Genomic DNA, 26,968 nt, shown 5'->3' with positions numbered 1-26,968 from the left:
AAATTCGTTAAGCATAAGCATATTCAAAACAGAAATAGGAAAGATAAAGTTGCAAGGCCTGATCGATATACAACTATATCTTATCGCTCGTACTTTTGCTATAGGGTATAAAAAAGTGTATTCCCATTATTTGCCTAAGTGCAGGAGCACGGAAAGTTAATGCCAAAACGAGACGAAAATTAGTTTGTGTTTAACAACGGTGGAATAATAAGCTCAGATCAAATTTAAATAACGCAGTATAATAAATGTTTTAAAGCGTGTTCTCGAGAAACAAACCCTATAAAAGTGGACTCATCTGGAGGTAAGTTCATCAGTTAATTTCCGAAGGCGGCTAAGCAAGCATATTAAAAATTACCTCAAAATGGAATATTATAAATTAGTTATTTCGCTATTGGTGTTAGGGTGTTTGAATAAATACTCAACTGGATACGTCCCCGATCTTCGTATGTCATAACTAATAAATATATTTTGCTGGTATACCAATTTTTATTTAAGCTACAAAATATGTTTTTGTTCTGTGCTTCCAGCCGCTGACATACAAAAATGCACGATTGCGGATGAAAGGTGTCTATTAGATGGCATGAACTATGTGATCAGGAATTATGCTGCGACAGGCAGCAAAGAGCTAGGTCTAGTCCAACTGGATCCGCTACGGATTAAAAAGTTAAGCCTTGGCAAGAATCCAAATAGTCCGGTTAGCATTGATCTCAGCTTTTCCAACGCTGATTTGATCGGCCTCAGTGAAGCGCAAGTCCAACGGGTATCGTAAGTTGAATATAATGTTGTATATATAACTATATCGATTTCTTTTCATTTGAATCAATTTCAGCTGAATTTATAAATAATTTATATCCGTTCTCTTAGCGCCTTCACCAACGATCTTAGTCGTCCCATTGTTTTTGATATGGTTTCCCCCAAAGTAACGCTTAAGGGCCCATACAGCGTAGAGGGCAGGGTATTGATATTGCCCGTTGTCGGAAAAGGCAATGCTCAAATTGTCCTCGGTATGCACATAATAATGTCATAATTATCAAAATAATATTTGATACTATCTTTGGAAATCATAGAAAATTGTCAGGTGCATGCTGTCGTGAAATTGTCAACCGTGTCCAAGGGTCCTCACCAGACATATGCGGAGGTCACCGAAGTTAAGATGAAGTTGGAGCCATCGCGTGTTACCTACAAACTTGACGGGTTATTTAACGGCCAGAAGGAACTAAGCGAAAACTTGCATGCGCTCATTAACGAAAACTGGCGTGAGGTATTTAATGAACTTAAGTCAGATATATCCGGCGCTATGGGTCTGATCTTGAAAGCTGTTCTGAATAAAACCATTGGTAAACTGCCGCTCGAGCAGCTCTTCTCAGATCTGTAAGCTTAGACAGTAGTCTGCATTTCTTTTTTGAGCTAAATTAAATTTATTTTTATCAAACAGTAAAATGAGCAAGTTGTATTTCTATTAAAACTGGATTGACTGAACTATAGCAGCGTTTTAATTGATATAAAAGATTACAAAGATGCAGCTGAATAGATTATTAAATCTAATTACATTTTCTTCTTGTTTTGCTGGCAAAAATTAATAATGTTCATACGACTTTTAATAACTACAATTATAAATGAGCCGTTTTAAGTCAAAATAAAATCTTAATGTATAACATTAAACAGTTTCTGTAAATATGTTCAAAATGAGAAAATTATGTATAATTATTTCTTTTTAAAATAACAAATTTTCTTCAATGCAAGATATTTTCTTTTGGTTAATAGTACATTTACATTTCTCATGTATAAATTTTCCAATAAGTTGTAGATAATTTTCAATGATAATTATAAATAATGATGCAATCCATTAGTCTTTTAAAAGGTCTATCAATTATTTGTATTTTCTTTATATATTAGACCTTAGCTGTCTATTCGTGAGTTTTGATTAGGTAATTTTAAAAATGAGTCTCAATCCCTCAAAGCTCTAACCTCTGTTACACTTTGGGATATGGGAGCGATGACTGACTCTTGGCGGTGATGATGGCGCCACTTCGAGAATATCGCCACCTAAGACTAAATGCTCCAAACTATCTACAGCATCATAGGCAGAGACAGGTGCTATTGGCGTCAGCTTGCTGACATTCTTGGGAGGCTCGCACAAGGCAATGATCTCTGGTGGAAAGTAGTTCTCGGGCGATTGCAGCAGTGCTGTTAGAAAGTCCTCGTTTTCCTTGGCGCAGCTGACAACGTTATCCAGCTGATAGTGTTTAGCAATTAGCTGTTCCTCAAAGCTAAATTGACGTGGCTGACTTGCCAGAATGTCAGCAACAGCCAATGCCAAAGCTCTATTATTCGTCTCCTCGAGACGAGCTGTCATGGACGCAGAATAACGATGCTCAATATCCATTTCCCAATTAAAAACGTATACGTGAATATGAGCAGATTTGATACGTTCGCGCAGATTAAGCAGCAGCATTTCCAGCAGAACAGCATTGTCTACAATGTAAGAACTTAATCCATATACAAATCTTCATGTCTGAAGAGGACCTTACCATTAGCCAAACGGCTGATGAACTGAAAATTGCGTTGACGCAGATCCACATTTGTGAACTGCTTGAGAGCCTGATGCCCATCCGAGGCGCTATTGAGTAGCCCATCACATTCAGTATACTTGGTGTAGTCAAAGTGGCGATTGGTCTCCAGGATGCGACGCTGGCGTGCAATAAAGCGCTCCAATTTGGTGCACAGCACCTGTACTTGATGGCGTATATTGTAGCCTTTGGGCATTGATTGCTTTGTGGGCAAGTCGAAAACATAATCGGATGGCATCGAGTTTAGCTGATGACTTGGTAATTCTGAATTAATGTGCTCATGCATCGACTTAAATAAATCCATCAAACGCAGCAGAAGATTACGTTCGTTGCTGTAAAGGTAAATATTAATTCCATCGCTATTGGGAATTATATCTTGCATACACGCACACACACTGCAGCACTCACCAATTGCCCAACAGCTCAACAGATTGCTCGATGGCAAGTGCGCCACACTCCTCCTGATGGCCCAAGTTCTCCTTCTGCGCTTGCCTTTTGTTTTGGCGCGCACCAAAATGACCTTGAACGCTGCATTCCGCGTTTGATTTCGGCTCCTTTTTGACGGTGCCGTCGTTTGAGTAGAGCAGACGCTTGGGCATACCCAAAGACTGAACGCATCCAAATCCGTGAAACTCAAATTGTGGCGCATTCGAATCTAATGTCAAGTCGCATACCACTTGATTGAGTTCTTGCAAGACGCTTCCAGCGCCGCTTCTCTTGCAGTTCGTTAACTGTACGGGACGCGACTCTTTGTCATCCACCAATGAGCATAGTTGCGAATTTAATAGCTGCAAGTTATTGTATAGCTGTTGATCTTCGGCGTTTACCACATTCAAATTCATTTTTAAAAGCTTTATGAATTTTTGCGCCAAAAACTCACAAGAAACAACGCGGGCGCCAAGCTGTCTGCTCTGCGCGTTTTACTTATGTACTGAATGTAACGTTGTGTGCAACAGAATTAAAATCCGCGCGAATGTTTGGCCTGCCGCCGAGCTGTCTCGTCTGTTGGTCTAGCGATGATCGATTACCTATCGATATCAATCAATAAGTATTCGTATATTCGGAATAACAGCGCATGTCCGTTAACCTTGACTTAACAACACTTTTAATGTAATAATATCAAGTGCTCTGTTAAGATTACTGAAACACACACAGATCGATTGCAGAGTGTTTTAAATGCATTCATTCGTCCCGTTTAACAGCTCTGTTCCTTTGGCAACAACATTTGAATGAAACTGTTCCCAGTTTTCATCGGCTGATGCGAGCTTGTGGCGCTCTAGTAATAGAGGTATTGTGCCTTTGGTATGTTTATTGAATTTATTTTAAACGTTATACTTTTGCATGATATACATAAACAGTTATATGTTTTACATTGTACATTTTTCAATATATGTATATACTTAATATGTATTATTACTTGTAGTTATATTTGTATATGTGTACGTATTTCTTATTCAAATGGTTATGTTTATTATATGTTTAACAAACCTAAAAACAAAATAGAAACAAAACCATTTTAGTTTGGATAAGCACTACTCAATGATTTTTATATTCTTCTATTTGATTAATAATTATTATTGCTTTAATAATAAACAATAGACGATTATATATTAGTTAAAGCTACAACTTAGTGCGCATTCTTGTACTTCAATTAAAGACACTACAACAAAAATGACATAAACAATAACAAAAATTATGATGTATTATTAACAAAGTATTGTTTGAAAAAAAAAATGGTTTGAACAAATACAAAGAATAGGATTTTCACTAATTCATTTTTTTTATATCACAAGTTAAAATTTTGATTATTGTTTGGTCGATTTTTGTTTTTTTGTTTGTTTGTTAGACATATGTATATATAATATGTATGTATATGAAATGTTTGTAAATTGTATGTATTTATTTATGTATGCATTGCATACATAAGAAAATATGTTAATGCCGTAATTTAAAAATTAACATATTTTGTAAAGTTTTTTTAAAAGTTTTTTTTTTTTTTTTTTTTAGTATACATATATAAATTGGTCTACACTCAAGTCATGATGTTTACTTAAATTGGTTTATCGTTAGTAACAGTTAGAGAGACACATACATTGTTAAAAAGTTTGAGTTTTTGGAAATTGATTATTACTTTTTAGAGATAACATAGAAATTCGAGTTAGTTGCATGCAGTTAGATGTGAAGTTTAACTATTTAACTTTATATATTAATTATCATATATGTTAAGATCGTGTTCAGATGTAGACTATATGATATACAAAGTTTGCCCAGCTTCAAGCATATTAAAAGAAAACTTCGAAATGAGCATTTCACAGAAAAACTTATTCTCGCATCTCTTGGTAAACTTATAAATAAGATTATCAAAAGCTTAAAGTTGTTAATTTACAAAATAAAATATGACACCTGCTAAGTAGCTGATAGGATTCAATCAAGAAAACGTAAATTCTTGCTAAATGGCTGAGTTTGGTTATATATATATATGTTTGCATATCTGAAGCATCTGAACACGATATATAGATTTGGTTATGTTCGAGTTTCCGCTAGTGCTGTTTACGTATCAATTGCTAGCCTATGTTCAGACCAACGACTCTCTGACGTTGCTGTTTACCTGTAAAATAGTTGCAGATACTTGCATAAGTATGTTTATGGGATATTTATCGATTTATTAATTAGTTAGATAGTTGTGTATATATACGGGCGATCGATATGCTGTGTGCATGTGTTTTCGTGTTCATGCTGTTGGTTAGGATCGTGGTGTGTTGCTTGCATCTAGGGCGAAAAGACGCGCAGGCTGCGCAGCAGCGTGGCCAGGACATTGGCCAGGCATTCCGCTTGCAGCGCCAGCTGACCAGCACCAATGGGTCCAATCTGTACGCTGACCAGCTCGCGGAAACTGCTTGCCACATCGTGCACCTTGAGCACAATGTTGCGCGTCTGCAGGGGCGCCGATGTGTGCCGTGTCATGTCCTGAGCCAGCTCCGTGATGCGCCGGATGGCCGTCAGGCAGGAGGTCAGGTGATCGGGCAGCGTTATCAGCGTCATGTCGGACATGGAGGCAACCAGAAACTTGCTGGCCGTGACTAGGGCCAGTGTCTGTTCAGTTAGCTCGTTGCGTGCACGCTGGAATTTATCTTCATCGATGCTTGTGCCGCCGCCAGCAGACTGTGCGGCCGAGCATTGGGCGGCCACCTGATCCAGTTTGATGAGCAGGCCGGCCATGGCCACATCGGTTTTGGCCAGCAGCGCCTCGCCGTCGATAAGGTGGCCGTTCTTGATGAACAGTTTCTCGCCATGCAGTTGCTGGGGCTTCTTTGGCAGCGCCGGCTGTCCGTTGGAATGCGCATTGGGTAGGCGGGCTGTGGCCGGTATTGGCGGAGTTGTTGTGCTGGCGGGTATGGGCGTGCCATTTACGGGACGTGGGCGACTGGCAATGGGCGGCAGCGGGGGTTTCTTGGGCGCACTCACCGCTGATGTGGCTGCTATTGTATTTGGTATCGCTGTCTGCGGCGTAGCCGGCTCCGAGCTGGTTGTGGGACTGCTGCGTGGAGGAAGCTGTGGGGGGCACAGCTCACGCAATGGCACACTTACCGGTCCAACGATGCGCACCTGCTTTTTGGGTGAGTAGCGCTGTAGCAGCTCGGCGCTTTTGGGGGGACGCACCGGCGGCGAAGTCATTTGTTCCGTGGTGGGGGTGCGCGGTGGTGGCTGCAATGGCTGTAACGGCTCCTCGATTGGGGCTGCATCCTCCTTCTTGGATGTTGGACAGCAGCTGAATTTACTCTTGCGCTCCACGGTGGGATACTCAATGACGTGCGGTGTTGTCAGGTCCTTGTGGTTGCTGTTGTTGCCATTGGCCGCAGCCTGGAAAAAATCGCGTTTGGCTTGCACCGAGTTACTGTACAGGCATTCTGCCTCGGGCTGCGTCTCTAGATTTGGTGGCGGCGGTATTATGAAGGACATAATCTCCTCGGGCGTCAGCTCTTTGGCGGGCGTGGCTTTTTGTGTGGGCGGCGCCACCAGCATCTGCTGCAGAAAACTATCCAGCTCCTCGGCCCTGCCCTCAAAGCCCTTCGGTGGCGCCGCATTGAGCAGGGATAGCGAGTCCAGTTCGTCGGGCGTCTGGGGCGGCGGAATGGCACGCAAATCAATTAAATCCGTATCCGTCTCGATGAACGTATCCTCACGCACCTCAAAGCCATATATCTCGGATAGCTGGCGAGCGGCCACATCAGTGTCCGCGGCGGGCACATTGCTTATCTCCTTGAGCTGTTGCAGATACTCGCGCAAATTGTAGTCCTTTGTCTCGGCACCAAAGTGACTGCCATCGGGACTGTGCAGCCCGAAGCTGCTGCGCTGCGCCAGCTGCTGCTTGATGCCTGCCTGGAGCAGCTGTTGTGGCCGCCGAGTCGTTGGCGATTGCGCTGGCGAGGCCACCGACTCCGAATCGCTCTCGCTCTGCGACAAATCTGTGCCTAGCGCCTGCAGATCGCTGAGCAACTGACTAAAGCCGTTCAGTTTGCGCTGTGGTCGTGGACTGGAGGTGCTGCATAGGCTGGGCTTGCGCTTTGGTGTGGCGGGCGTGGGCGGTGCCGATGCAGACACCGGCTCCGGAATGGAATTCAGTCCCTGCGTAATGCCGGTCAGCTCATGGCTAATCGTCTCCGCCAGCAGGGTCAGCGAGTCGCTGTGCTTGAGCGAGGGCGTGCCAACGCCGCCAGTTTGGTTGATGTTTGTTTCCTCCGTGGAGGACACTTTGCTGCTGTTTAGGCTGTCGCAGTCGCTGTCAAATTCTAGCATGGCCACGCCATGGCCCAGCTGTTGTTGCTGCTGCGGCGGTATGGGCATTTTCTGCAGTTCTTGTTCTTGCTCGTTCAGATACTGCTCGGAGCATTGGACGAGCTGCTGTAGCTCCTGCACCCGCCGTAGCACCTGCTCGTTCTTGGCTTCGACGGCAAGCAGACTGCGTCCCTCGCTGCAATAGTTGCTGCCGCTGCTGTCGCTCAGGCCTGAGTCCTTGGCCGCCTCCTCCAGCAGCTCGGTGGCCATTACACTGTGCAGATCCAAGTCCGTTGCATAGGGCAGCGCCTGCGGCTGGGAGGACAACTGCTGTGCGGGCTGTTGCTGTGACAGCACCGCCTGATGCGGCATGGGATGATATGGCGGCGTTATCAGAAAGTTGACGCTATGCGCACGGGTATGGAAGGGCAACAGATAGCTCCAGCTAGCGGGCAGCACGGTGTGCTGTGACAAGAAGGCGGGCGCATTGTCCTCCTCATGCGGTTCGCGCTCACGCAGCACATTCAAAATGTTTCCTGTAAGAGAATCCACATTGAGCTGTCATCCGTTTTGGTCCAATGCGTTGTCTTACCTGTGAGCAGGCGATAGTAGCCGCCCAGCACCAGACTAAATTCGCAGGCATCGCGATCCTCCATAATAAACTTGACAGCGCGATCGCCCAGCATGTAAATGGATACGCTGCAGGTGATGTCGTCCTCGCGATGCACCACCACATGCGTAAAGTCCTCTATGGCCGATATGGGCTGTGGCTGTGGCAAAAACAAAAAGCTAGCTTATCAATTGCCGACATTATAGATGTAGAGTTGACTGACCACCGAATTCCTGGCACTGGATATTTGACTTAGGCCGAAGCGTGGACTCACGAGTAGAACGCGTTCCATGCCCTCTCTTTGGTTTGTGCTGAAACATTTGGCGCCGTAGCTTGGTAAACTAGCGATTATATCTAGATAATGGAGTTTCGCCTGCAAAAAAGCAACAATTTTTTCAATAATGTGGAAATTCGTGCGACAGACGGTAGGAGACGGCTTGTATCATATTAAAGGTTTACTATCATTTCGTTAATACATTGATTTATATTTCGCTTCCTTTTTGTGTGGACAAATTATTTTTAAAACAAGTAAGAGGTTCTAGTCGGGAGCTCCCGACTAGGGAACCTCTTCTTCCAACATGAAATGCATATATATATTCTATTTTAGAAGCTATATGTCAAGTCTGGTGACTCTAGCTCTTTTTATTTACCAAAATTACCCAAAAACAGGATATCGATATCGATTTTTATCGATTGCTTGGAAACGGAGTAAGTTATCGATTATCGGAAGCAAACTCGATCTGCGTGGGCACTAGGAGCACCTACATCTAAAATTTTCAAGTCTCTAGCTCTTATAGGTTCTGAGATCCTTGCGTTCATACATACGGACGGACGGACAGACGGACATGGCTAGATCGACCCGGCTATTGATGCTGATCAAGTATATATATACTTTATGGGGTCGGAGAAGCTTCCTTCTGCCTGTTACATACATTTGGATTTTGCACAAATACAATATACCCTTATACCCATTTTTAATGGGTTCAGGGTATAATTATGTATTCATAATATATATTGAGCAAGAGGCAGACCAGGGATTTACCATATTTCTACTGTTTTTTTCTCTATTAATCTTCGCCTCACATGCCCCTAATCTCCCTTAAAGATATGGTTTTCATAAAATTGAGTCACGCTACCAAATTGTTTTGGATCTGCTTACCTGCAGCTGGGTTAGAACCTTGCTGGAGGAGCCCGTCATCTCCGCATTGAGCTTCAAGAAGTGAGAAATGAGCCGGCGCAGCTCCTTGCGTTTCATGCCCTCGAACAGACTAACGGGCACAAAGCGTTCCAGGCCGAACTCACGCCTTGAAAGGAAAACGAAAAGTGGTTATGGAATACAGTATAGAGGGGGAACTGAGTACTCACTCGACCAGCTTGACGGTTAGCTTGGCGGGCGCAAAGTTATTGGCCAGCGCATGCTGATGCATGTGTAGGGCGGCCAGACGTAGAGCCAGCTCCGGCTGAAGCTCCGGTGCAAAGCGCTCCTGGTTGACATCGTTGCAGCACTGCATGTACAGATAGTCCAGCGCCTGCAGATCTCTCTGTGCCAGCTCAGCGGCCGAAATGGGCACAAAAGTTATGCGAAACAGGCAGCGCAGCTTGTGAGCGCCCGGCCGGGCAGCAATCTGCAAAAGCAACAGAAATCCTTAGCACGCGGTACATAAAAGTGGGCTGATTGGACTTACGCGTGCCAGCGACTCCTGCGGATCGAGTAGTGTGAGCTTGTTGCGCTTTAGACTTTTGACATGCTCCAGCACCAGGCTGAAGAGTTCGCCGCAGCACAGGCAGAGCTTGTCCAGCAGCGAGCTGACCACGTCCTGCACAGTTGTAGTGGCATCATACTTGAATGACTTGGTCTGACCATTCTCCAGAAACACCTTGAGCACATTCGCCATGGGCGGCACACAAATATCGCCCAGCGAGAAAGCTGACGGCTGTCGTGAGTGAAAAGCGGGAAAAGCAATTAAATATAAGCCGAGTCAGCCTACCGATTGCTGCACCTACCGGAAACAGTGGCGCTCCATTGACGCACACGCTCTCCGCGAAACGAACACGACTGGGACGTGTGCGTAGCTTGGCCCGCTTGCCGGCTGAAAGCAGCGTGGACTTGCGACCGGGCAGCACACAGTGGGCCATGGGCTGGCAGACGAGCAGCGAGACCTGAGCCTCACAGGCACGGACCAATTGTATGACATGATCGCGTGGCGCATCCTTGACATCCTCACCATTGACCGCCAATATCTGATCGCCTGGCTGCAGCTTGCCAATGCTGGGTCCGCCCTCGGTAACAAAGCGCACAATCACCGGCCGCTCGCTGCCCGCCACAAAGCCAAAGCCTAGGCTGGCGCTACGCTGCAGCTGCACAAGGCGCGGCTCCGGTGGATGCTCATCCCAACGTATGCACTCGGGCGCCTCGTAAGTGGTCGTCTTGTTCAAATGGCTATTGGATAAATATTGAATATTGAATTGGATAGCTTGATTTAAGTTGGGGTGAGGTCTACTCACTTGATGTAGTAGGAACGCCCCTTGGAATCTATGGCTCGCTCCCAACCATAGGAGAGCTCCTCATGCTTGCTCCAATCCTCGCAGGCGGGCAGCCAACCAGATGATTGCGTCAAATGGCTGTAAGCGAATTAAGAATATAAAGATTCGTTTTATATTTTAAGCGGAACTTTGTATAACGAATAACCGAGCCGAAGCCCGAACTAGACCATATTTATTTTTTGCTTAAGAGTATAAAACTTTTAAGGAAGACCACAAAGCTTAAATAACTTGGGACCCAATCATGGCATTTATCTAAGCATATTTGAAAGATGTCAATTTTGGATAGAGACCGCACAATTTGTAGATATTCGAAAATGAATAAATAGTTACAGTCGAACGGGCAGTTTTAAATTTAAAAAAATAAAGGCCAGCACTATGTACAAACCGCAAAACCGAACTATCAACTAGTTGTTTGGTTTTGCAGCCCAGGCTTAATGCAGACTTTAAGTGCGTTTAATATCGTGTGCGACTATCCGAATGTGCTTAGACTTGACCTTGCACTTGTAGATAATCCCCCAAGCTCTGCACCCCATCGGGATGTGGCCCATTTTATGTTCAGTCTGAGAAAATGCATTTCAATTGAGATTAATCAACCCTAATTGGGTTATGGGCTTGGTTATGCAACAAAGTGCAACCATATTGGGACCAAACCAGGACAGTACAGGCCCAGCCCCAATCCATGACCCAACCAAAGCCAAGTCAAACCACCTTGGTGGCTTCCGTTGCTGTCTTTCTTCATTACCCAGCTGCACACAATTGCGATAATTAGTTTTGCACTTTGCTCGAGAGCTGGGAGCTGAGAGCTGAGAGCATGTGGTGCGCTTGGGTAACCCAGTGCCAGTGGAACCGTAGTCAAGCCCAACCAATGCTCATTCATTCAGGCCAGGCAGACAGCTGTCCCCCAATTGCCCATATTGCCCGCTTATTTCTCGCCCTCATGCTCACCCTGCCACGCCCCGAGCTCTTATGGCATTTTGTACGCTTTCAGTTTGATGTGCAACAAAGTGTAAAATTATTTAATAGAATTTCGTGCATAATCAATTTATGTGCAGCAGCCAGGCATTCATAGAGGCAGTCAGTCAGTCCGGAAGTCCGACCGTCTGACCGTCCGGCCCGACCCTTTTGAAAAGGACACACTCGGCTGAAACAAAGGCCATGGTGTTTAACTTAATAATGCTCTGTATTGTTCACGAGTGCACATTTCAAGGTTGCCATATAACAGTCTCTATGTGTAAATAATATTGTAGCACATATAATAAATGAAATTGTTGCAGTTAAATTTCAATTTTCCTTCACCTTCAACTGAGTTATTTTTAAACATAATTAAGGTTTATAAATTAGATTAATATTTTACTCTGAATATTAGACACAGGAACTAAAGAGAAATATTTGCTCCTTGAATATATATTAAACATTCTAGACCCATCCCAATATCCATCCCAATACATTTTTATAGCATCAGAATTTTAACATTCAAGTTTGAAAATCTTAAAAAAAAACTAGGCATGTGGAAAAGATTGGTTATAAATGTATTTTTTAAATTTACTCTTCGTATAATCCTTCCCAAATATTAATTTGGTTTAAATTATTATTTACTTCATTTAATTTTATTTTATACAACTTTTGTTTACTCTATAGGATAAGTTTACTTTAGTGCGGTAAACATTTTGCATTAAATTTATGATGCCCACGAGTCGAGTATAAAATGGCCAGAAGCCTAGGCTAATTAAGTTAAAAATCCAATGAAAACATAATTAACCCACATACACATTACGTATACGCATACAGGCATAAATATCCTCGGGCAGTTTGCACTTAAACAATAATCTGTATACAACAAAAATTCCTTTTAAGGTATTGTATATTATTTTAAGTTAATTATAAATAAATATTTTGCGTTTTCACAAAAAAAAAAAAAAAACAAAAAACAGTCAATAGGTCAGCCAACAGCACGGGCAAAAAATAAAAATAAAGTCAAATTTAATGTGGAACTATGCAGCAGGTTTTACTATAGTTCAGTTCAAATATAACTATTCCTAAGAGCTGCAGGCCAAAGAAAAAAAGTTTATGGTTCTGTTTACGTTTCGAACTAGCTTTTGGTCAAATTGGGGATTAACATATATTTTTAAAATTCATTTTTTTTGTGTAAAATGTCCCGTTTCATTGAAAATATTGCAAGTTGTAGATATCTTTGCAAAGATGTTACGGGCTAAACTTGAACTCTATGCAAAATTGGCATCTACTTAATTTGGTAACAAAAATCCAAGTTGTTAATGATTTGGGGCAGAATCTTTACCAAAGAGTTTAAGTAGGAAAAAAAACATTCAAGACCATATTCGTTATATTTCGCTTCGGCTGGTTTTGGTAGTAAGAAACAAATTGGAAGTCCGATTCAAAGCGGTGGGATTCAAAACTGGTTTGCAGCCTTATTATTATTATATCTAGGTGCATGAACATATATTTCTATACTTACTTGCAGTAATAGAGCCTGCCATCCTTGCCCACATGGACTGTCCAGCCAGCCTTGAGTTTCTCCTGCACAGCATCCAAGTTTCGATCAATTTCGCCCCAATTTCCGATGGGCACGCTGCTCGCATGACTTGTTCCCAGAATTGGGGCATAGAGGCTGCCAACCCCAAATCCTGAGTTGACAGCACAGTTCGCAGTTGCAGTTGTGGTTGTTGCTGTAGTTGTTGTTGCTGCTGCTGCTGTTGTTGTTGTTCCGGTTGCCGTTGTCGTTGTTGTTGTTGTTGTTGCTGTCGGTGACGACGTTGACGTTGTTGTAGTCGCCTGTGTTCCGGTACCCGACAGACTTCCGGCCGTTTCTTGTGCTACTGTGACAGTGAAGGCGGCCGAAGAGTTGGAGCGGTGCGTGGCGTAGGCGTTTGCGTTGGCGCCGCCATTTAGCATTGGCAGCGTCGTCAGCTGGGGCGATGATGTTCTTGTCAGTAGCAGAGGCTTGGCCCCGCCCACGCTGGCCGTTGTTGTGTTGACATTTTGCAATGGATACACATCACTGTTCGAACGCCCCGAAGGCAGTAACATCATTGAAACACATTCGCTACAGAGAGAGAGAGAGAGAGAGAGAAAGAGGGAGAGAGAAACAGAAAGGAAGTTGAGTTGAGTCGTCGTCAGGCCATATTCACATGTTGTACTCTCTTGTAAAAGCTGGCCACAAATCAAATTCCACGACGTCGACCCACTTTTGCCAAACAGGCTCGTCTGGATGTGCCGTGCCAGGCCAGGTCTGGCCGTGCCTGGATGGCCCCTAAGTCAACATATCAGCTGCATCTGCATTGGCATTGCCTTTTGCGTCAATGTTGCTGCTGCAGTTGCAGTTGCAAAACAGGTCTCTGCGCCACTCAAATCCCAGACTGAGATCACAAGCTGCCACATGGTGGGCTAGGTTCAGGTTCAGCAAAGCTGCTCAGGCCAAGTTGAACGGCTTGTTTGTAATGTTATGACACAATTTCGGATTTTGCCAGAGATGATTGCACAAGACTGAGCAGGATGGAGGCGAAACTAGTTCAACAAAAATCAATGAAATTAATTGGAGTAAGTAGCATAGCAGATCAAATTGGCTGCTATGTTTACAGTTAGTTTAAAAAAAACTAGTTTACAAGTTAAACGCATTTCAATTTATATGTAAATTGGCGCAGTAGATCAAGGACAACAAGCTGGATACCATTTATAAGAAACGAATTTTGATTCTCCCTGATTATATTGTGAACATACTACACCAATTACTACTGATTGAGGTCTTCAGTGTGCGAAGGTTAAAGTTAAAGCATTTTAGCTTACTATAAAAGCTTATTCAGTGCTGCCAATTATAAAAGAGATTCAGGGTTGAAAAACGGTTTGAGCTGTCTAACCAAATGCATTGTCATTTAGACAGATACATATATATACGCAAAAGAACTCTAGTGTTTACAAGAATTTTGTATTTTTTTCCCAAAAGCAGGTAACAAACCAAGTGCATTAAATCATTAAGTCTACTCTAAAATCAAAGCTTATTGAGTGCTGCCAATTTTCAAAGTATTCTCTATTGTTTTTCGTTCCGGCTTCAAAAGCGTTCGTAGTTAGCTAACAAAAAGCAGCAAAGTCATTTAGTCCAATTTTAAAAGATACGCAAAAAGAGTCTACTCTAGTCTAGTCTTCAAAAGCATTTTGTAATTTGTTCTACTCAAAAGCAGGTAAGATTCTTAGTCTACTTTAAAATCAAAGCTGATTAAGTGCTGCCAAATTTCAAAGATTTGCAAAACGAGCTGCAGTATTCATGAATGTTTTTCGTTTCGGTTTGATAGTCAGTTCGGTAGTCAGCTATAAGCTTAAATTTGATTGGGTGCCAATTGACTGCCAATTTTAACTTTTAAGGTAAAGCTGATTGCTTGCTGTCAATTTAAAAAGATATGCAAAAAGATCTTCAGAGCTCAAAAGCATTTTTAATTCTTTAACCAAAAACAGTTAAATGAAATTCAGCCTAAGACAAGAGTTAAGCTCGATTAAATCTGATTTTTTGCTGTCAGCTTTGCAGAATATACAACGTAAGTTTCAGTGTTGCAAAACGATTTTGGGTAATTGACCGTAAGCTTATCAGAGAATTAGTTGTGGAATTATTATATGTTGGCAAGCTAGCCAGGCTAAATTGGTTTAGTTTAATATAACTTTTGCTGAACTTTTTATTTTGCTCGAATTCTATCTGTAGAAATTATACACAACAACTTTCTGTGCTGCAAAGCGGCTTAAGGCCACTTATCAAAATACAAAGCCTCGAGCATAATTTTGTTAATCAGCTTTGCTAACTTGCCTTTGCTTAGACAACTAACTAGCAAGGATTAAATACGCTTTATGCCTTGTGTTCACAACTATAAATAAATCCTGAAAGGTAACTAAGCACATGCCAGAGAATTACTGGTTGGTGTTCTAATCCAACAAAATCTGGTCTTCTTGATTTAAAGCCATAATCTGTTGTTGGACTAACACAATTTGGAGCTGATTACGTTGGCTGAAATATTCGTAATTTCAAATAGATTTCGCATTTTGCTGATATTTTTCAATCCCGACCAGCCAGCAATCGGTCCAGAAAACTACTGAGTGCATTCTTGTAACGAGTTTTGCGTTTGTGGCCTGCACAGATACGAGAGGAGTATATGCGCCAGATTTGTAAATGGCAACGCCCGATAGTGCGGATGGATGTGGATTGTGGATGAGTCCAAACAAAGAGCCAAAGAGTGACGGCACCGAGTCCAAACAACAGCAACAAGAGCAAAATGAATGTGTCTGTTTTGCCTGTTTGCCTGTTTGCTTGCGCAATTTCCTTCTAGCTGGCAGAATCGCAGTCGGATCTGGAGCTGAAGCTGCAGTTGGAGTGGCAAAGATGTAGCATCAATAAACGAGATACGACAGCGTGAGCCAAGCACAGCGCAAACAGGGGGATATCCATTAGGCAGCGGAAAGGAGCAGCGGCTGGAGAGGATGACGATGATGACGATGACAAGGCAGGAGGCGCCGCTAAGTAACGGCTTGGTAAACAACGGCAACGGCAACGGCAACGGGCAACTGGCAACGACATGGTCAAGTTCCCTCATCTGCTACGTCTATTCTTTTTTATTTATTTTTTCTTCATTTGCGGTGTAAAAGTTTAATAAACAACTTTACACACATGCACTTGCGACACACACACAAACACACACACACGCAGAACTGGAGCATTTGAAATATGTTTTGAATTACATTTTTGCTTTGTGCTTTTGAATCGTCTTTGTTTGGAGTGTGACAAGACGAGTGCGAAAATGTTGATAAAGCTCTTCTTTAGGGTATGTTGCTCGAGCATATTTGAAATGTTTGTAAAATAATTTGGCTGGAGTTTACATTTCATTGGAATGGGATCCAGGAATTTAAAAAATGCTTGTTAAAAGTTTATTGAATTGCTCCATTGAAAAAGGTCTGAAAAAGAAGTAAGAACTTCTGTTAAACAAATTAATAAAAAAGATAAGAATAAACAAGTGAATTCGACTTTTTTACAAAGAATTGTTAAAATCAGATAATGGAAGCTCAGAGATAATATTTGTATATAAATAAAAAGCTAAATGATAAGTATAATGATTAATTAGTTAAAATCTTCTAATTTCATTTAATGGAATTTTCTGAATATTTTCAAACCAAGAAAAAGTTAAAAATCTTGAATTTCAGCTTCTTGTTTTCTTAAAGGTTTACATTTTTAGTTAGACAACTATCGGAACTAAGCAAAGACATGGAGAGTCTACAATTCAATTTCTCTGCATAATTATGCTCCAATATAAGAAATTGGTTTCTTAAAATGAAACAAATTAATAATGAATAATAATTCGGATATATGTAACAGTTGGCAGTAAACAGAGCAAACAAAAAAAAAAAAAAAACTAGAATGTGTACCAACATTTTTGCATTAGGCTATAGTGCTAGACCTCAGTGTAAGCGATACGAGAGCAAGATACATTTTGTCATGGAGCTCAGACCGAAATGCTAGAGTAAGACAAGGGGCAGGGAAAGCACTTCCAGCGAATGATTTGTGTCAACAGCAGCGGCAGCTGAAAAATGTGAGACTTCGCCGACAGATGGTTAGAGAGGGAGAGAGAGAGAGAGAGAGAGAGAGAGAGAGAGAGAGAGAAGTGCGCTTCAGAGATCATCAGTAGCTGGCCAAGAATCAAGCAGCGTCACACAAGACCCGTCTATGGACTGGCCCAGTGGCATGGACAATTGTAAAATGGCGTTGCGGAAATTGTGCGAGCAATGAAAAGAAATGAAAAGATGTCGTCGACACCTCATGATGAGGCGATAAAAAAAAATGCGCAAGAGTGCCAACGAAAAATAAAATAAAGCCTCAAGCGCCGGCCGGCAAATGCTGTATTGAAAAGCACAAATTGTCCTAGTTTCAGCAACAGACAAAAGCCAACCTGTGATAGGTCTGGGCCCCTCCTTCCTCGTTCCTCGTTCCGCCTCCTCATGACATTATCAAGCAGACAACTGATGGCAGCAAAAGAAATTAAACACAATTTGTGTCTCTGTCGCCTTTTTCTTAATTATTATTATTTGTACTTATTATTAAATACAGGCAGCAATTTACCAAGCTGCCATTTTCCATTACAGTACGCGAGTATTACTGTGGATATGGAGGCATTATGGAAACTCGAGCTCAGCTCTGCTCGTTACTTTTGCTTTTAGCAATTTCATTTCGTTCGCATTGTTAATTGAAAAGAAATTACAATGCCAGCAATCGCAAAATAATAAAGTAATGTTAAGAAATGAAAGTTATGTATCCACAGTGTAGCGAACTGTGCATACACTAGCTGCAACGACGTACATATGGTACATTAAACAGGTAAAAATGTGATTGATATTCCGATCACAATATTTATATGCTATGTTAAAACGATATTCAACTTTTGGTGAAGCTTTAATGTAATATTTTGCCAAAACTAAGACACCACGCAATTACAGAAAATATATTTTATAATATTTGGCACATTTTTAAAATTGGTAAGTATTTTATACAAGAATTAGCACAACTATGTTGCATGTTAAATCTATCCAATCGTGCTAAGAAAGATGAGAGATCAATCATAGATTTAAAAGATTTAAAAATATTTAAAATCGATTGAACACAGAAAAAAGTCTCGCTCTTTATCTTTTATATTTCCTTTGATGCATACCTTACATATTTGCCAATCATTAATTAACGCTTTAGATTTTTAGCAATAAGCGCAATTTCTTCCAAAAATTATTCTAAAAATATCTGTATAAATGGCGCATAGCGTAGCTTAAAACATATCTTTAAAGTTAATCCAGCAGAGAATTGAACAATTTATTATAATCAGATATGTGCGGTTCAATTTGTGGCTGCATAATCCGAGACAGTTCTTTATTGTGGTCAGCAGACTTTGTTATTCATTCAGTTATTCGTTCGTTAAGGGTATGAAATTGTGCATTCCAACTGCTCAACGTCTGTTATTTTGTTGTTGTTATGTCATTGTCGTCTGCTGCTCATTTTGATTACAATTTTGCTTAAAGTAAAAGTGGAAAATGTAGCCGTGCGTATTCACTTAGCAATCGGCCAGTCGACACTCGCCCAAAATGAAAGCCAAATATTTCACAGACATTCAAAGTTGTCGTCCAATTGCAGTAGCAGCCATTTAGCCAGATTTATAACGAAAAATACTCGTAACTTCTATATAGCCATCATCGATATATCGTGCGGCTGGTGTGGCTCGTCTTGCGGTTGAACGTGATTTTAAAAATGTCACGAACACGGCGGCAAAACGCCAACCAATAAATATATACATCTTCAAGCACTTGCCGCACAAGAGCGGAGTAGCAGGAATATCCATAATGAAACGCTCTTCGCTCGAAGCGCTGATAACAAACTCATTCATTAAACTTGGCTTTCTCGGTAAAAGTCAAAGCCAGCGGATAAAAAGTTTTGCTGACACCAGCAGCAGAAAATCAACAGCGTGATTAAATTGAGTGGAGAATGCACCCCTATATAATTATGAAAAATATGGAAAAAAATCTGTGAATCTAAATATATTAAAATTACTAAGAAACGAGTAGAGTATCCACGAGCACCGCGACTATCTATAATGTTTGTTCAATATCTTCAATAGCCAAGCTAGGAGTAGAAATATGAAACAATTGAGAAAATGCTTAAATGATGAAATAGTTAGTAGCCTCAGGGAATTAAGAAACAAGAAACAAAACAGTGCGAAGAGTAATAGAACTCAAAAGTTAGCACAAGATCAAACATAATAATAAAAAGAATCAACTTCGAATGAATGCAGTTAAAAACTTTATAATTCAACGGAAGGACTTTGCTTTATAAGGTCAGTTTCCGGAAAGAAACGAGCCAATATGTGTTGACAAAAAAACATAGTGTATTTCATAGAAGCAGTCATATTTCACTGTAGTCCTTGCCCTTTGTGCAACAAAACAAAATAGGTAACTTCAAAAACAATTTAATGTTCCAACTTGATCTAGTTAGAGTTCCAGTTCCGCCCATTAGCCGACACATTTGTTACACCAAAAAGCCCTCCACATACTACATAACACAATACCACTTGTTTCGGGTTTCGTTTCATCCATCTAGCTGGATAAAACTTTTAATTGATATACGTGCACAACAGTAGCCACAACAGGGGGAGTGACTGTCATCAGAATTCGAGCCAAAATTGACCTAGTAAAGACTTTTTAACAAGTTTGTAACAAACCTAATAACACATGCACTCAAGACAGCCCGCAAAATTCCTCATCAGCTCTCGATGATTGACTGCCGAAAGTAAGTGAAAGAGTGACTTACTGAGTGGGTAAGTAAGTGACACACGATGTCATGATGTATTGACAAAGCTTTTTAATAAACGTAACACAACTGTCACATGCAACAGCCCCCAACAGGGTTTTCAGCGATGACGAAGCCGCCATCGCCATCGCCACGGCCACCTGACGTGACATGACGTTCCGCAGTGCCCTTAGCTCTTATTCTGGCCGTGAAGGCCACCTGTGCAATGAGGTGCAATTTTCACGTACACAAGTCACAACTCATGACTTTTTGACTACTCTGATTGTTTTCAGCGTATTTATCAGCGCGCTACCCCAGACCGAGAAGTGAAACCCATTCCCATTCCAATTCCTATTCCCATTTGTGAGCGTCATGTCTCGGGTCTTGGTTTCTTCAATGCACGTGCACAGCCAATGTGTGGAATCGTTTTTCTGGTGTCACGAAGCCTAAGCGGCTTATTGAGGCGACCTTTCTTTGGCTTGGGCGGCTTCTTTTCTGTGGATGTCTGTGGCTTTGGTGGCAACTAAAGTGTTAACAAGTATTTCTTGTGCCAACAAGTTGTGGAGCGGCTCGTCAATTGGTCCCATTCCAGGCGTAGCTTTTGATGCCTTTAATCAGGATTTAGAAATGGTTAGTGGGTCAATTTTGATAGAAAATCTAATTTGTGCATATATACACATGTTTGTCTATTTGTCCTGACAACTCAAATCCAATCTTATATATCGCCTTTCTATACGATTCTCTTGGGTTTTACTAACAGTTTTTCATTCTTTGATCATAAGTTATGTTATGAAAGAGTTGAGTTGGCCATCTAATAAACTGTATCTCTGATCCACTTTACACTTTAATGTACATGCACTCTTTTTCACTTTTACTCTTCCTCTCTCAATCATTTTAATTCTATTTGTTCTAAACTTGAAACTCTAACCTTTTTAATTCTTTCAGTGTTGTGTTTACAAAAGGTCTATTTTGTCGCCAACTAATTAATGACAATACACTGTGAACCTGCATTTTCAGGTAAGTGCATTTATAAATAAATAAGAATATATGTAAAAACAATGAAGACCTCCCCACGGCTAATCTGCTGATTAATTAGATATTCAACTTATTTACGATATGTTACAACAATTTCTAATGCAAATGTCCCTGCCTTTGTAGCCTGCAATGACAACAGTTTGCTAATAAGCTAATCGATTGAAAATATTTGGCAAAATATGCAGGTAAATTACACACAACAAGGAATCACTGCAAACAAAATATACCAAACAATATAATTGGGTGCATTTTAGAATGCATTTCTGCCCAAAAACAATACCCAATATGATATCTAGCCTTTCAGCAACAGATCTAATTATGCAAACATATTGATCTTATAAGTAAAAGCATGAAGCTTATTGAATAGTAGCAAAGCCTCTTAAATGTCAACATTAAATGTATGTATTGTAAATACAGTATTTCATGTTGTCACAACGTGGCGTATGCGTAACGCATGTTAAATGCTCATCAGAACGTGATAAATCGACCATTTTGTTTGTCAATATATTAATTGTACGCCAAAGGCAAAAGCTTTTTGTAATGCAATGCAACTCGAAATTCGCATTCATTCATTCGCATTCGAATCAAATGTTTGCGGCACTGCTCGAAATAAATTAAACAACAGTGGTCGGATCAAATTGGAGCTTTAACAACAAGTTAATAACTGTATGCACAAAACGGCACTTTAATGCTATATACAAATCCCTGTACGCAGTTAACAGTTGGCAATTTGTTTTTAAAGTGCGACATTTAGCTTAAATGGCCCACTAGCACTTCAAGCAACAAAATGGATCTCAAAATGGAAAGTAGAAACAGCTAAGAACAACAAGAATAGCGAACAGGGTACCAGGTAAATGTAGGATCCGAACATAAAAGATGCACTGCAACATTAACAGCTGTTCACTTAACACATGCGACAGGCGGCAACGATGAGTCTCACGACTTCGTTTTATACACAATGGAAAAAATATACACTTTTTGTGGCAGACAATTATTTTTGTCACAAAAGAGTTTAAATATCAATCAATAGATAAATTTGTTATTAGAATGTCTTAAAGACACAACATTAACATAAAATGTTATTTTTACAGCTGTTAAATAGAGCACTTTAATAAAAAATGTTGGGCTTCTTAAAGCCAAATTATTTGGTAAATAATTTTAATAAATCTTTTATCTATATTATAGAAGCAAAGTAAAGTTTAATCCCCAGACAGTTTAAACTGTATTTTAAATGTAAAGAATTTATAATTTGGACCTGGTCCAAAAAGTGTTAATTTTCTCCATAGTTCACCACATACACACACTCAAACATAAGGACACAAATTTTTACGCGTTGCTGTCGCTAATGTCTATGAATGAACTCCTTGACACAATTAGGAAAGCACACACCCACACCCACATACACACAATGAATAAAGGGGAGGCAACTTAAAAGCGACTTGTGAAACATTTCAATGCCAAAGCAGGTGACAACAATATTGCGCCTCCCTGCACACCCATAGACACACTCACACATACACACACACAGCCAGCCGACAAAAACTGACTTGAAGGCAGCTCAAAATAATGGACACAAATTGCAAAGTTGTTTAATGTGCGGACCGGGACCTCACAGCAATTTGTCGTCCTTTATTTTCGGGGATACCGCTTGCAGAAATTCGCCTGTGGCGTGCGGCATGCGGCATGTGGCAAGTTACTAATGCTGTTGGTGACTGGCGGCAGCAATTGGCTGTCTTTGCTGTAAGTTGGGCAAACTGAGGCCAAGTTATTGATTTTGTGAATTTAACGGTTTTATGCTTTATTGGCCAAGTCAATTGTGCGCCACTTGTTTTCCCTTCGATTTGGCCCCACGCAAATCGGAATTTTACAAATTCGTGCCCCTAAATTTTTCGAATGATAAAATGGGTATATTAAGTTAACATTGAGGTCAAATCGATTTTAGACGCACACATTACTTGCAATTAAGGATTATGTAGTACATGATGTGCATATTTCTATTCTATTCTATCTATTTGGAAACGTTGTTAAAAAAGTTTCTAAAAGTACGATATGAACAAATAGACTTAATGCTTACAGGGTATAAAAAGGCTGGCAGTCATCAAGCAAATTTTGAATTGTGATTGTAAAAAGATATTTCGGTATTCAAATTGTAACTTTAAGAACTCCTAAATAAGGATTTTTTATTTCTGGTTCGATTTATAAATAAATACTCTGTAAGTAAGTCGAAGAGTTCTTAAAAGTACTCAATATTGTAACTTTAATAATAATAATAAACGTATTTATAGAAAACACAAATTAACAAAGTAATCGATATACTTGAGATATACTGTAGAAAATCATTGCTTTTTCTTCTTCTATTAACAGAGTATTAAAAGGTCAGTCAGGCTGCACGCTTTGATTTTTTGCTTGCTACTGTGTTTTGTGAATTAGCGGCTTATGCTACAAAGAAAGCAGAACCAATAATTCAAGGTGTGTTGTTGCTTGTGTCTGTGCATGTGTGTGTGTGTGTGTGTGTGTGTGTGTGTGTGTGTGTGTGTGTGTGTGCGTGTGTGTGTGTGTGTGTGTGCTTTAAGCAAGCAAGCAATTTACTGCATACATTGAGGGGCGTTCCGGAGGCGATTTCCTTCAGTGGCCGTAAGGGCTAAGCTGGGCACCGGCGGGCAGTTGAGGGGGCGGTTCCAGTCAGGCGGCACTAACAATAAGCCGCATCAAGTGGACAGCTTATGGTATCAATGCAGAAGCATTTGACTTTTACCCCTTCTGCCAGGTTATCAGACCAATGTCATTGACGTTGCCAATGCCAATGCCATCTCCGCCCCACAGGCCAAGTCCTGGCAAAGCAGAGCTGTGCGAAAATACTGAATACAATTCACATAGTCAGCTTCGTGGCATAACTTTGAACCTATTCAACAGCGCTCGCAGATTCCGATGCAGGCAAGCTGACAAATATTTTGTAAACGTTCTTTTAGCGGAGCAAGCAAAGGATACGGTAGTTGAGATGTGCATAAAAAGGAGACGAAGCGACGCTTTATCTGCAATACAGCAACAATCTATGGGCGAATGGAGTCAGGTGTGCGCTGATGCAGAAGCCTTTAAGTCAATTGCAAATCATATTTTCCTAGGTCAATAAGTAAACAGGATTTCGCTATAGATTTTTTCCGATTAGAATGGCAAAATACCCTTGTAGAAATATGGCTTACGCTTTTACAGGTATGTGCGCTATATGATATTGTATACCGATGTTGTTAAAACACAAGTTTTTTCAAAAAAAGTTTCTAAAAAAAGAATTATGTGAAGTGGTTTAAGACGACATTATATTAATTTAAATAATATTCAATAGATAAAAACTAGGGTACGTTTGAAGAGAATTAGATAATTGCAGGCAGAGAACTAGGAAACAATGAATCAAAATTAAAACATCAACCAACGAAACCAGCGTAACCGTTCACAGATATACTTAACATGATTAATCTTCACACATAACGTCTAGAGTCAACTTTGGATTCCCAATGCACAATCACGTGTGGCTAAACAAATGCATAAGCAGGAGCCGTTCTGGAAGTTGATGTGGGGGTAAATTAAGTGGAGGGGAACCAGTGCGAAGATAAATATAATGAACATATTGAGCGAAAAAGGTTTGGAATGATGAGTAAAGTAGGGGAAGGTGGCAAATGTAATGATTGAAGGAGTGCTCATCTAGAGTGTCATCTATATTAAATTCTAACTCGTTTTATCAGGCTTTCAAAACTTATTAGAGTGGAAAAATTCACAGAAATAAGTAAACCGAAAAATATGAAATTCAAAGGAATTGCACAAAAAATTTGGCGTAAATATAATAAAAAATATGACTTTCTGTAAATAAGTGATAAAAGCCATATTCCAAATAAATAAAATATATTGACACAAAGCCGAACAATATTAAGGTAAATTTCCATGAATATTCCAAATAAATAAAATAAATTGATTTGATAAAAGATTTTTTGTATAAAATAATTAAAATAAAACAGATATCCTACCGATTGTCACATTATTATTTGAATCTCTTTCTTAATGGGAACTGGAATGTGAATTGTCGGTTGAAATTGCATTCACACACCCACACACACGCGCACAATACCAATAAAAAGGCTTTAAAGTGTGAAAAGTGAGAAACGTGTAGCACTATCTCGTCGTGTAATAGGATCCACACACAACTACACACAAATGCACACACACAGAGTTCTCATCTTCATCACGACGAAGTGTGTGAGACACCCTTAGGCAGTCAAGTCTGCCCTATTGACTCATTATCGAAGCACACGTTGTTCAGGTATCGTCAATGCCACACGTTTGCCTGACAAAGCGCTGCCATGGCTATTAATACAAACACGCACACATAGATAATGGTCCTACACACACACACACACACCTACAGATGCAGCGAGGACTCGCAGGACTTGACAACAGTAAACGCCCCCAAGGCGCACATTAATTACAACTTCCGGTTTGCTGGAAGCCGCGTCAGATAACACACACACACACACACAAGAAAGAAAAAAACAACTGATTGACGGCTGAAACGAATGATTGAACGAATGAATGAATGACGTTCGTTGAGTTTGACTTAAAAGTCACGTTCAGTCAGTCGCAAAAAGAAAAGTGCGCAACTGCCAACTGGAAAAGCAGAGACAAACAGCACACACTGCCCCCCTCCCATCGTCCAGATTCGATAGAATGGGAAATGGTAGCAGGCGCAATGCAATCAATAAGTGGGTGCTGCAGGACCTGTCCGGAGAGGGGCAGTGGTGAGACAGTGAGTGTGGGTGTTGTGTACCTATTTGTTGGCTGTTTATGCCACGTATTCGATATGCTGTCTGAAGTAATTTTTTTTTTGTTTACACGAAACGATTTGTTAACAAGTGCGAAGAGAAAAAACATCTAGTTAAATTGGGAAATTTGTGTGATATATATGTGTGTGTGTGCAGGTGTGTGCGCGTGAGTGTGTATATTTCAAAATACCACAAACAATAGCAACAACACTTTGAAGTGGATGGGTGGTTCGTTGCGGAACAGAAGGGATTATTGACTCGAGGCAAGTTTATTTTACGCCAAATGAGCTCGGCCACAAAATCGATCGGTTTAAATCAAAATGCCCCAGCGATTCGCAGCCAAGTGGATTTCTGGCCCATGTGGCATATGTGGAGTTGGGTCATTTGTGTCTCTGAGGCAGGTCGCGGGCCGCATGAATGGGAAAGCGCGCACATGGCCAACAGACACGGCAACAGCCAATCGGATTGGACTCTCTGTTGGGCTGGGAAAACTGGGAACCCGTTGACGTTGACGTTGATGTTGATGCTGTTGCTTCGCCTCTGGCTATGTGTGCGTGCTTGTGTGTGTGTGGTGTATTTTTAGACCCTTCGACGTCTCAGCTATAAATATTATTTCTATTTTATTACACATTTTTCAATGTGATTTTCTACAACATTTTTTTACGCACTCGGACAGCAGCCGTCCATAAATTTTGCAGCCAACAGCCAAAATTTATAATTTTTTCAATAAATTCGTATTAAAATATATATGTATATATACACTTATAAATGTGCCATGTGCATAAAGCAACACATCTGGCGCACAACACGTGCCAAACTTGTACGGCCATTTATGGCTTAAGCCATTGTCTGGACCGGACAGCAAATCGTAGATAAAGTCGAAAAAATCGATGCTGGAATAAAAATCATTATGCTCAGCTATAATAAAGAGTAACATGCATTTGAGAGCAATCGTCAAAATAACAACGGCCAGTAAATTGAAAGATCGTAAAAAAACATAAATGTAGCTGCGACTTTATGATTATGGGCAAGACTACTCGTAAAAGGGGGAGAAAGAGAGAAGAGAGTCCTAAAATTGCTTTTATGATTTTTTTTTTACTCTGCTTTAGGGCTAATATGACAGAAATTAAGCAGAAGCTTAAAAGGCTGCGATAAATAAAAAAAATTATAGTTTTTCGTAAATAAACATAAATGTTAAAAATCCTTGCATGTATGATAACACAACGGAGCCAAAAAATAACAAAGAAACCTTCTTCAACCTATTACGATTTTTGCTTTTAAATTCGAGAGAGTGGGGAGAGAGGGGGGGGGGGAG

The 26,968-nt window shown here is 40.8% G+C and overlaps 3 protein-coding genes across 3 annotated transcripts in view; 1 reads left to right on the top strand and 2 right to left on the bottom strand.

Moving 5' to 3' along the window:
• Positions 1–361: 361 nt before the first annotated feature.
• On the top strand, positions 362–1,594 carry LOC115766037 (protein takeout). Its single transcript, XM_030709807.1, has 4 exons — positions 362–443; positions 528–765; positions 865–1,004; positions 1,068–1,594. Exons 1-4 carry the CDS (start codon positions 362–364, stop codon positions 1,373–1,375), a joined length of 768 nt encoding a protein of 255 aa, XP_030565667.1. The 3' UTR covers positions 1,376–1,594.
• Positions 1,595–1,963: 369 nt separating this feature from the next.
• On the bottom strand, positions 1,964–3,412 carry LOC115766035 (protein bag-of-marbles). Its single transcript, XM_030709806.1, has 3 exons — positions 2,979–3,412; positions 2,532–2,902; positions 1,964–2,475 (listed from the first exon to the last, which is right to left on the bottom strand). The coding sequence occupies exons 1-3, from the start codon at positions 3,410–3,412 to the stop codon at positions 1,964–1,966; spliced, it is 1,317 nt and encodes a 438-aa protein (XP_030565666.1).
• A 1,137-nt stretch (positions 3,413–4,549) lies between these two features.
• Positions 4,550–26,968, bottom strand: part of LOC115766150 — a 34,840-nt gene continuing 12,421 nt past the window's right edge. Inside the window, exons 2-10 of the mRNA XM_030709987.1 lie at positions 12,974–13,561; positions 10,462–10,578; positions 9,961–10,396; positions 9,642–9,890; positions 9,322–9,581; positions 9,116–9,260; positions 8,180–8,329; positions 7,939–8,116; positions 4,550–7,882 (exon numbers count right to left, since the gene is read on the bottom strand). Coding sequence (XP_030565847.1) covers positions 5,340–7,882; positions 7,939–8,116; positions 8,180–8,329; positions 9,116–9,260; positions 9,322–9,581; positions 9,642–9,890; positions 9,961–10,396; positions 10,462–10,578; positions 12,974–13,548 — 4,653 coding nt within the window. The 5' untranslated portion in view covers positions 13,549–13,561 and the 3' untranslated portion in view covers positions 4,550–5,339. The remainder of the gene's footprint in view (positions 7,883–7,938; positions 8,117–8,179; positions 8,330–9,115; positions 9,261–9,321; positions 9,582–9,641; positions 9,891–9,960; positions 10,397–10,461; positions 10,579–12,973; positions 13,562–26,968) is intronic.

The sequence above is a fragment of the Drosophila novamexicana genome, unplaced genomic scaffold, assembly GCF_003285875.2.
Source record: "Drosophila novamexicana strain 15010-1031.04,08,12 unplaced genomic scaffold, DnovRS2.1 tig00001062-arrow-arrow-pilon, whole genome shotgun sequence".
NCBI lineage: Eukaryota > Metazoa > Arthropoda > Insecta > Diptera > Drosophilidae > Drosophila > Drosophila novamexicana.
The sequence above is the reverse complement of the archived record's forward strand: the minus strand, read 5'-3'. Positions and strand labels throughout refer to the sequence as shown.

What these genes read in the sequence shown, in the direction of transcription:
- LOC115766037 (XM_030709807.1), top strand. Translation starts at nt 362, where the DNA reads ATGGAATATTATAAATTAGTTATTTCGCTATTGGTGTTAGGGTGTTTG. An exon ending in TGGATACGTCCCCGATCTTC is followed by an intron (nt 444 to 527) that starts GTATGTCATAAC and finishes CTGTGCTTCCAG; the next exon opens with CCGCTGACATACAAAAATGC. An exon ending in GCGCAAGTCCAACGGGTATC is followed by an intron (nt 766 to 864) that starts GTAAGTTGAATA and finishes CCGTTCTCTTAG; the next exon opens with CGCCTTCACCAACGATCTTA.
- LOC115766035 (XM_030709806.1), bottom strand. Translation starts at nt 3,412, where the DNA reads ATGAATTTGAATGTGGTAAACGCCGAAGATCAACAGCTATACAATAAC. An exon ending in GTTGAGCTGTTGGGCAATTG is followed by an intron (nt 2,903 to 2,978) that starts GTGAGTGCTGCA and finishes TTACCTTTACAG; the next exon opens with CAACGAACGTAATCTTCTGC. An exon ending in CATCAGCCGTTTGGCTAATG is followed by an intron (nt 2,476 to 2,531) that starts GTAAGGTCCTCT and finishes CTTACATTGTAG; the next exon opens with ACAATGCTGTTCTGCTGGAA.